Source organism: Anastrepha ludens, chromosome X (genome assembly GCF_028408465.1).
Source record: "Anastrepha ludens isolate Willacy chromosome X, idAnaLude1.1, whole genome shotgun sequence".
Lineage (NCBI taxonomy): Eukaryota > Metazoa > Arthropoda > Insecta > Diptera > Tephritidae > Anastrepha > Anastrepha ludens.
The window spans coordinates 34,143,783-34,154,693 of record NC_071503.1 but is presented as its reverse complement, the minus strand read 5'-3'; the positions used below and the strand labels follow the sequence as shown (position 1 = coordinate 34,154,693).

The 10,911-nt window shown below is 40.1% G+C and overlaps 1 protein-coding gene across 1 annotated transcript; it reads left to right on the top strand.

The window, feature by feature from the left end:
• The first annotated feature begins 1,732 nt into the window (after positions 1 to 1,732).
• Positions 1,733 to 9,818, top strand: LOC128869917 (metabotropic glutamate receptor-like). The gene is made up of 2 exons (XM_054112516.1): positions 1,733 to 3,611; positions 9,119 to 9,818. The coding sequence occupies exons 1-2, from the start codon at positions 2,035 to 2,037 to the stop codon at positions 9,816 to 9,818; spliced, it is 2,277 nt and encodes a 758-aa protein (XP_053968491.1). The 5' UTR covers positions 1,733 to 2,034.
• The last annotated feature ends 1,093 nt before the right edge of the window (positions 9,819 to 10,911 follow it).

The following is a 10,911-nucleotide window of genomic DNA, read 5'->3' as shown; positions in this document are numbered from 1 at the left end:
GCCTAGACAAATTGGATAAATGGTTTTAACAAGTGCCTGTGTGTATTAAATAATTAGTTTCACTGAGCTGTTGGTGGGTGATAAGAGGGGATTGATGGGTTCAACAACGGTAAAAAAAACACGTAAGAACGATATAAATGACCTCGTGGCGATCGAACGCACGCAGTTCTGAGTCGGACTTAAAATCAAACATTTTATATTTAGTGTATTCTTAGAATTAAGGCTAGAAATAGAAATTGCAGTTTCAATAAATCAACTAGATTCTAGCAGTGAACAAGTACAGTTTTAATGAAAATCAGTTTGACTTGAATCATTTGCGAGATCGCCAAAAGGACTACATAACTCAATTCACCATTGGACAAGGATCAACTGCAACCGCTAGTGAAATCACCAAAGTGAGTGAGTTAGTCCGCGATTCACCATTGGACCAAAAACAAGTTACATACATTGGCTTTGTATTTCTTTTCAAGTTGAAGCCAAGTTTTTTGAGGTGTTTCAGTACACAAATACAAAAAATTTAGTACGTTGTTTAACAGTTTTTTGCTTTAAATATTCAATTCAAAGTAGAATGTGCCTCTGGGACACATGTTGGTAGTTTGTGTTACATTTTTTTGTTTTGACTTATAAAAAATATAGCACAATTACATATGATATATTTCTTGTTTATTAGTTTACTGAGCTGTTCAAGTAAAATAAAGTCATGAGTTCTGGTAGGAATAAGTTGCGTAATTCCGTAGGAACATCAAGCTAGGCAACAAAATGTGGCTTACAGGGTTATAAGATTAGGGTTAAATGGCCTTTCGATGAAATAATAAGAGTTCATTGCATCGGAAAGCTTTAATTTTATTTGTTACCCTACAACAAGTTAGCTACTACACAGTCGACGATATTCGATAAGTGTAATATAGGTAACCTCAAAATTTCCTGTGCAATTCGATAAACACGAAATCTTTAAACACGAGTATACTATTACGTAGAATTTTTGGTTTTATAAAAGTATTAACGAAAGCGTTTCATTAACAAACATTACCACTATTGCCAGTTTGGTAAATTCTTAGCGGCACTATCCCAAATTAAACCCAAATTGATCAGTAAAATGTTCAACAAAGTATTTTTTTCAATCTTTGCTCGTAATCTATCAGAACTCTTCCGGTATAGATTTTTTTTACGAGAATTTCTTTCCTATCAGAAACACACTCGGAGGTTTGCCATTGCCTGTCTAGGGGCGGCCCCTATTAGAAAACCTTTTCTGTCATTTGATGTTTCATGTCAACAGCGAGTTTCGAGCTGGAGCTCTACCGAATGGTAGTCACGCACAAACTCCCTCGGCTACGGTCGATTTCTTGTTTCATCAAAGGATTCTATTTATTTTACTTTTTCACACTATGGTATTCAAGGAAGCCTGCAGTGGTGACAGTACGAATATCGTAATCGGCCACAATTTAGTTTGAATATAACATAAAGTTAAAAATGGATAGTATGCACCGATATTGTTATCTATAGTCCAAACTATATTTAAACAGCAGAAATATTTCACAAGAATTTGGGAAAAAAATAACAAACGCTTTTATAATGTGCCTTTCACCACTTGCGCGGCTTTCGAGGTTAGGACTCGATATAGGGGTATTGTACCAATTATATCCATTTAGATACATACTTATGCAGTTACTATAAATGTTTTATAATCCTAACTATGTGTATATTTCTTATCTTTCTAGCATGCACGGCCTGGTCACGACTGTATTTTTTTCAAAGTAATTTCCATTCGTATGTACATATGTAAGAGTTATCGTTTTTGCGTCATTGAAAAAGTCTTCCATATTTTTGACACATAAAATAAAAGGAACACTTTGTAAAAAATTAAGCAACCAGCTTGTAATAAGTGTAGTGGCCAAATAAATGTTCGACAGAAATAGGAGTCAGAACGTTTCAAACGAAGAAAGATTTAACAGAAAGTATTTTTAAGGTGTTCACGTAAAATTAATAATTTTCATCAATTTAAAAATTCATCAGTTAAATTATTCAGTCGTCAATATGATGTGTTTGATTATATACAGAATTTGCAGTTCAGTCATTGAACTTCACCCATATACCGTTCGAGGGGTAGTTTACATGTTACTAATACTAAGTCTAGATATGCAGCCTACGCTATTATGCAATGCCGAGAGAAAAAGGACAACAACGTCTTCATTTTCAAGTGCGACGGAAGTACCAATTATTGAACTACAGTCAGAAGCACCCAAATCTACGCGTACCCTGGCATTTACAACTTCAACGGCTGTCGCTAAAAAGCAACATTTAAAAAGTATTGATGGAAGCAATGAGCGCTCTGGAACAGTTACCAGCTTAAAAAAAAATATTAAAAGCACTTCGCATCCAATTGGGATTACAACGGTCACATCGACTGCCAAGCCGTCATCACAGGAAATGGTCTCTGTAAATTTACCTGGTGATATCATACTTGGAGGACTTTTTCCTGTACATGAAAAAGGTGAGGGTGCACCTTGTGGCCCGAAGATTTATAACCGTGGCGTGCATCGTCTTGAAGCAATGTTATATGCCATTGACCGCGTTAATAACGATACCAGTTTATTGCCTGATATTACGCTGGGGGTGCATATACTTGATACCTGTTCCCGAGACACATACGCCCTAAATCAATCTCTGCAGTTTGTGCGATCATCTTTAAACAATCTGGATACATCGGCATTCGAATGCTCGGACGATTCTATGCCCCATTTACGAAAGAACGCCTCTTCAGGTCCGGTATTTGGCGTGATTGGCGGGTCATATAGTTCCGTTTCTCTTCAGGTAGCCAACCTTCTCCGACTATTTCATATTCCTCAAATTTCTCCCGCATCTACAGCTAAAACATTATCAGATAAGACACGTTTCGATTTGTTTGCGCGCACTGTCCCACCAGATACATTTCAGTCTGTAGCTCTCGTCGATATCATAAAATGCTTTAACTGGTCTTACGTGTCTACCATACACTCAGAAGGCTCTTATGGAGAATATGGCATTGAAGCATTTCATAAAGAAGCTAGTGAACGCAATGTTTGCATTGCAGCTGCAGAAAAGGTACCCAGCGCAGCTGATGACAAGATATTTGATATTATTATTTCGAAATTACAAAAAAAACCTAGTGCTCGGGGGGTTGTATTATTCACAAGAGCCGAAGACGCCCGCCGTATCTTGTTGGCAGCTAAGAGAGCTAACTTAACTCATCCTTTCCATTGGATAGCAAGTGATGGATGGGGAAAACAGCAAAAACTTCTCGATGGACTAGAAGATATAGCAGAGGGAGCTATAACAGTAGAGTTACAATCCGAAATCATTGAAGATTTCGATAGATATATGATGCAACTAACACCCCAAACAAACACGCGAAATCCATGGTTTGAGGAGTACTGGGAATATACATTCAATTGTGTCCTTCCAAAAAATGTTATGCAATCAGAAGTACAACACCAAAAAATCAGCAATACAATTATTGAAAATAAGTACTTTGCTTCTAACGACAACGACGACTTTCCAATTTGGGAAAGCCAGGCATCAAATTCACGTGGGCATATTTGTGATGAAAGATTTCGACTGTCGGAGAAAGTTGGGTAAGTAAATGTTTTATGTGTTATGATAATCGCTGGTTGTTAGCAAGAACTCATGGGGTGGAAGACCAGTGGGAATACTAGGCTAAGCTTGCCGTAAGTTCACCGGATTTTATAGTAAAATAAGAATGCACTCCGGTTAAAATAAGTTGAATTGAAAACAAATTTTGAATTAGTTAGAGAATTGGGTAATGCCTTAAGGGAAGGTAGAATATCACCGCTGATACAAATATTCCTGCCCTTTTATCTACACTCTACTATGTAGTCTGTCACCTTAAGAATTACATATCCCTCGTCTTGGATAGCTTGGTCATATTCGCAAAGAAAATGTTTAAGGTTGTCTTCTAGGGACTTTCCGCTTATACAGAAGCTATGTTATGGTAAGTGCAGTAATGCATCAGGAATTTTTGGACTATATTGTGAAAACACTGCCAAAGCTGTAGTAGTAAGTCCTATATTCTTTATTATAAGGAAGGTCACATCATTTGCATTGGGCATTTGCAATTTAAATAATCGATTGGTAAACACCAGAAGAAGATGCGAAAAAAACGCATAAATTCCTTGGAAAAATCGTGATAGCTCTGCAATGGATATATGGGACCTCTCTTTGCCTGAATCCAATAATCCCGTGAGCATGTATTGAACAAGCGCATCGTCCATACAATATCTTAGAGTGGAGCTGCTTATATTTACTAATAAAGGAACAATAGTACGAAGCATCCTCTGTGTCAAAAAAAACATATAGGGCGAACCCATTAGTGACCTGCCAAAATTGGCAAAGCCTTCTCCTAGATTACCTCATTTGGTGCCCTACGGAGCTCAAAAAGTAAATCCGAGGCTTGAATCGTAATATTCGTGAACATACCACCCGTTATGTTGCATACATTTTTCGAATTTTGACCACATGTTACGTGAACGCACCTTCGAATAATGGCATCGGTAACAGTGTCATTGAACGTATGTATGCATTTTACGAACTGTCATCAGTTCACGGAATTGAAATAGAGTGGTTGAAAAAGTTGTCAAATTTAAGAGAATATGAATACATCCAGAAAAAATGTAAGTTAATTAAAATTATTGTACTCTAATTCAAATTTTGAATCAATTTTGCAGGTCTAATTACGATAAATTAAACCAAAAGCAGAATCAACTGCGAACTGCTTATGAGATAACCTTGCGAAGCGTCTGAATGCTGCAGGGCCACCAGTTGCAGATGCGAAAATGAAGATGAAAGAAATTTTGTAACGATTGTATTAAATAAAAAACTATTACTGTTTATTGAATCTTTAATAGGCTTACGCTGATCAAAAATATCAGCCGAGAAAAACCTTACGTTTCCTATGAAGAAACCCGCTGACGCTCAGTGAGAACCCTTGATTGAAGCAGCAAGACTTCAGGCGATTGTTGTGAGTAACATCACGGTTCCAACATTTTGACACCTGGAAATTCTGGATACAGCGATGGGTCCAGCTGTAGCGCGAACAGAACTGATAAATAAATTATTTTCAAATGTAATCCAGTGGAATTAAAAAAAATTGTGAAAAGAAAATATATTACGATTAGTTTGCATTTGTATGTCTTGATCTCATTCAGAAAATACGACTGACGTATCACGTACTTTTGTTTCGTACGAATGGCGATACGAGCACAGATGTGAACATTCCAGCCCAGACACTTCAACACGAACGACATCATATGTCGTGTCTGGAAAAGTATTAGGCAGGTTTTCAAATTAGTGAAACCATTCTCAAAAGGCATTAGTTTAATATCCATCCTAAACCTCTAAAACTCATTTTTCCTTTCAGCTATTCGACTATTTTTTGTGCTTGGTCCAGTAACTCCATAATCCGGGGACACTTGTACCGGTGCTTGACCGTCCGGTTCGTCCTTGTCTCAGTCCTCCGTCCGTGCATCAGTGTGTTGCACGCAGATCGGCACAACAACGTGTAATGCGCTCTACCGCAATTTTGGAAGCTAGCTGGAGAGTTTGAGTGATGGCGACGTTGTGCACTTTGGCCGATTCATGTCTGTTGCCCGAGGCCATCATGAGAAAATCAGAGCAGTACAGGCGGAATTTGTTGTGCTCTATAGAGTCGTCGCATATCCTATGGATGACAAAATTAAGCTGATATTTTAATTAGAACATTTTCAAGTGGAAGCGACATGGGGTAGGAAAAGATGTGGATGTGAATGTTAATAGTGATACATAGACGAATGTTTGTGCGTAAGGCTGTACATCAACAAGAAAATGCGATGAAATTGATGAGGTTGGTAGCAATGTCCGGTACGACGCTATGTCTAAGAGAAAACTCTCACCAGTACTGATATACCGGCATAATAGTATGCACGACTGGTAGCCTCACAGCTATACCTACGTCCTAAACACCTCTCCTCGATCTGCCACTGTCCTCGTGGATCTGCCATAAAGGTGCCTCACGGGGCCGGTTAGTTATTGTTGACGCCTACGAAACTCGGCACGCCTTAAAACATTGCAAATATGTTTTACATGCGCGCAGATCCCCTTCCCGTTATTAGCTGATTTAAGCATAAAATCTACAATATTTTCTCCGTTTAATTCTCTCAAGAATTTTTCCCATTGTGTCTAGTAAAGGGTTTTGATGCCAGGGTTTTTGTTGCCCTTTGGCAAAACCACACAAAGGTTTACATTTTCCACCTTGGACTTTCAGGGCTCTATTTTGTATATCATCGGAAGCATCGCAAGCTTCTCGTAGTCCTTCTACTACGAGTTCCGTTTTATTCTCGATAGAACCAACTGGGAGTTGGAATTGCTCGATCATGTATTAAAGCACTTCACTGTTCATATCACTGTCTTTTCGCTTTGGATATGTTAGTTTGGGTGCGACTTTGAGCCTCTTTTCAGTAATCTGATATCTATGATAGCCTGATGAGCTCTGTGGGTGAAGCTCTCACTCACTCTTCAGTTGTCATTTGCCGTTATTATTTGTACGCCGACTATTATATGTTGCCCAGACGTTAAAGTCACTCGCCGCTTTACCAATAACTTTTAGTACAATGTTCTGAAGGAGATGCTCGTAATGCCTTACTCTCAGGCGGTTGATTCGGTTTTGGTGTACATCTGCATTTGGGGGCTTGAATAGCCTTTTGGTGTTGAAAGTGATTTCGCCTTCGATAATAAGCGCAGGTAAAGTTACTTTGGTACTTGCGTTCTTGGTATGGAAAGGGTAAACAGTTTCTATAATAATTATTGTCTCTTATGAACCTGTGATTCGGTGATTCGATTTGAACAATTTTAACGTGATGTGTCTTCTGAACCCAGTCTTAAATGAGTGGATTCTGCTTTTATAGACAAAACAGTTATTAATGGGAATGAATGGGTGAGCAAACTTACCTCTTGATATTTTTGGTTTATTTGACCTTCAGCTGTTCTACAACGTTGCTTGAAATTTTTGCCTATATTCACTGTGAATGGAGCGGATTTTGAAGAGAGTTTTGAGCTGGTTGTCGACGAGAATTGCGCGATCTCCACAACGAGATTTTAGTTTTCAATAATTCGTGCTACTTTATCTTGGGTTTTTAAGTTAGGGGATAAAGCTTTTGGGCTCGGGAGTGTTTACTCCAAACACGCTATGCACACAGATATAAACATGTCCGTGAAAGGTGGCCAGTCGTCATATTCTTCATGGAATATTTTTCTATCACACATAGTTACATTTAAATAACCTTGATTGGTGTAATTAAGATTGCTGGAGTTCTGACGTTGCTGGTGCCCCTTTCATTTGGTTGATGATTGCCTTCCTATGTTTATCGTCACTGCTGCTCATATGTATATGCATACCGCTGAGAACGTTGATGTTATAGATGTTAATGTTTCAATGGATGGAACGCATAGAAAAATCCTCACTCATTTTACGCAAGTGATTCACCACGGACACATGTTTCACCATTAACAACAAATTAACAGAAAGAGACTGCATTGCCTAAATTTAGGAGCAGTTGAACCATGAGTTGAACCAAGAGTAGAAGATAAGAGTAGAAAGATTTGCAAAGATTTAAAATAGTCAAGAAGGTATTTGCTAAATTATTTACAAATTAAATGATCAACCTAATTATGTGAAGGGTACTATCTTCCTTCCCTGCCTCAATAATGTTCCAGATCACGAAATCGTTAATGAACTTAAATCTAATCATGTGGGGTCGGTTTACAAATTTACAAAAGTCGTGGAAGGTATAGCCATACCAACAGAAGTTTTCCTGCTGACTTTCGATCTTTACAACTTGCGTCAATTGCGCCGAAGAACATCCTTCCTGCTCCCCACCATGAAAAAAGATTCAGCTGCAAAGGAGGATATTACATATTAAAATAAACAATAAATAAATAAACAACATAACTGGCCACAATAAGATACTCAGCGGTCACATCAAGGACGAATGCAATCAATGAAAATTATTGTTATGTTTTTCATTGATACTTATGAAAAAGGTGACAATCAATGAAAATATAAAACAAAAATCAGAAACTTACGATGAAATTTAAGCCCTTACTCACCATACACTGAATTCTCATTCAAATCTCAACCCCCACGAAAAAAACAACTCTCCAACAAATACGACACCATTAGTTCTCTATCTAATCTTGCACGATTACACTCTCCGGGAACGGCTTGACCCAAAAATTCAAAAAGGAATAAATCAAGTCCGATGATTGTAGCGCTCTTGAACAGCTAAAGCGTTTTTCAGTAAGAGCGCTTCAACTTTTTTTTTTGAATAAAACACAAACGGTTTGACTTTTTTAACTAATTTTTTTTTTTATTATCGAGTTTGAACATATACATTTAAGTATGAAATTCGATTTCTTTTGCATGACCACCGCGTGCACGTTTTACGAAGTCCAATCGTTGAACCCAATTTTCGACCACTCTTTTGCATAAATCGGCCGAAATTCCAGCAATTTCGCGTTCAATATTGGCTCTGAGCTCACAAATCGTCGCCGGCTTGTTACTCTACACCAATGACTTCACATAACCCCAAAGAAAATAGTCTAGAGGCGTCAAATCACACGAGCGCGGCGGCAATTCGACCGGTCCATTTCTGGAAATAATGCTCTCATCGAACTTACTCTTCAACAAATCAATTGTAGCGTGTGCTGTGTGGCTTGTGGCCCCGTTCTGTTGAAACCACATGTCGTCTAAGTCCATACCATCCAATTGCGGCCAAAAATAATCGTTTATCATGTCGCGGTATCGATTTCCATTCACAGTAACGTGGCGATCGTTCTCGTCAACGAAAAAATATGGGCCAATTACGCCGCCGGCAGACGGAAAGACAAACGGACGCACTGACAGCACAAGACAGTCAAACGGACACACAAACTAAGCGACAGGACAAGCAATCGGTCACCCATGACAAACTGGGGATCGGATCTTCCACGGAGGATGAGCTCCTGGCCTCTAGCCAGGAAGCAGTTGAGGGTAAAGCTGTGGGCCACAGCACGCCAACAACAAAAAATTAACCGACAACATCCGCTAAAGCCATGGGCAAAAGCGCGCCAATAAAGGCCCATCAAGGTACAAGCTCTACCAGAGGTCTCTCGCTATCCTTGGCTGGATTCGCAAGAACGAGACCGAAGGTAAAGCTCATCCCAAAGATGAGGCTGACAAGGCAAGGTGTCAAAAGGTGGTGGACGAATATCTGGCATTCCAAACCGCCCGAAAGACAGAGGCCAAAAAACGTAACCGTTCGCAAGATGAAAACAAAAGGGCATCAAAGAAGCACAAGATCTCAGATCAGGGCGCGGTTGTCCCCAAACTAACCAAACAGTTCAGTGAGGTGGCACGGGACCACCTTCAAATGGCACTGGTGGACGAAACTTCCAACCGCGGCAAACCTGTGCTTGAAAAATTGTCGGAGATTGAGGCACGGTTGTCTCGCATAATCGTCGACCATGTCATGGCGAACCCGGAGGGTCAATCGCCAGGTTTCGACTCGGTGGAAGTGGTTCGCGGTTGCCGGATAATCAAATGTGATGACCAGTACTCATTGCATTTCCTGACAAAAGCGATTGGCGAAATTCAGAGCAGCTGGGATGGCTTGAGGCTCAAGCTCATTCCAGCTAGCGAGATACCACGAATGCCGAGGGCTCGCATCTGGATACCAAACGTGGAGTTTGAAGCCAATCAGTTGATTCCCTATCTCCAGGCTCACAACCGCGCAGTGCCGATGGCCGATTAGTCGATCATCAAAGCGGAGGCTCCGCAAAAGCACAGCGTGTCGTTCCTCCTTCAAATTAAAGAAGAGAGCCTTGAACCACTGCAAAAATATTAAAATAAACTTCGGTTTGGCATACGGAAGGCCCAGCTGAAGATATTCCGTTCTGCGAATTCGGAGGAGGAGCAGGATGAGGTTGACGGCACCAGCGAACTGCTGACTGGCATGCAGTTAAATGACGCCGAACCTGCGGAAGCAAACCAATAAAAAATGGTTTTAAAGGTTGTCCAAATCAACCTGCAGCATTCACAAACTGCAACGGACAACCTAACCGTTCTCCCAACGGAGGAGAACGTTGACATAGCCTTAATCCAGGAACCCTGGGTGCGGAGCAACGAGGTGAAGGGGTTCCCTGGAAGAAACTACAATCTGTACTATAAGCGTACTCAAGGTAATCCTAGATCATGTATTGTAGCCAAAAAACACTTAAACATATTTTTAATCCCATCATACAGTTCACAGGATGTGACGGCCGTTGAGGTGGAAGCTGCTGACGGTGTCAGCATCACACTTGCATCCATCTATATGGCACATGATCGGCCAGCACCGCCCGAGGAGGCTTGTAGGCTTGTGCTTGAAACAACCAGAAACAAAACCCTGCTACTCGGATGCGACGCCAACGCGAGGCATGCGTTGTGGGGAAGCTCTGAGACAAACGACCGAGGTGAGTCTTTATATAATTTTATTATTAATACTAACTTACCGGTATGTAACAGGGGTAACACTCCCACTTTCACCTTTCCTGGTACGGAGTACTTCAGAGGATGGGAGGAAGTGATTGATGTTACTCTACTGTCTGAAAATAGCTTAGTAAGGGTTGATAATTGGAGGGTATCCAACAAAAGGTCCTTTTCTGATCATAGTTGGATCCTCTACGATTTGGATCTTAAGGTGGATCCGCCCCTACCGTATCGAAATCCTTTAAGAACCAACTGGAAGAGGTTCAAAAATGCAGTAAACAATAGGTTAGGAGAGATTCCTATCCCTCAAATCACTCTCACGGAAAACCTTGAGAGTAGGGTCATAACACTGGAAAATGCATTTAGTAGGGCTTAAA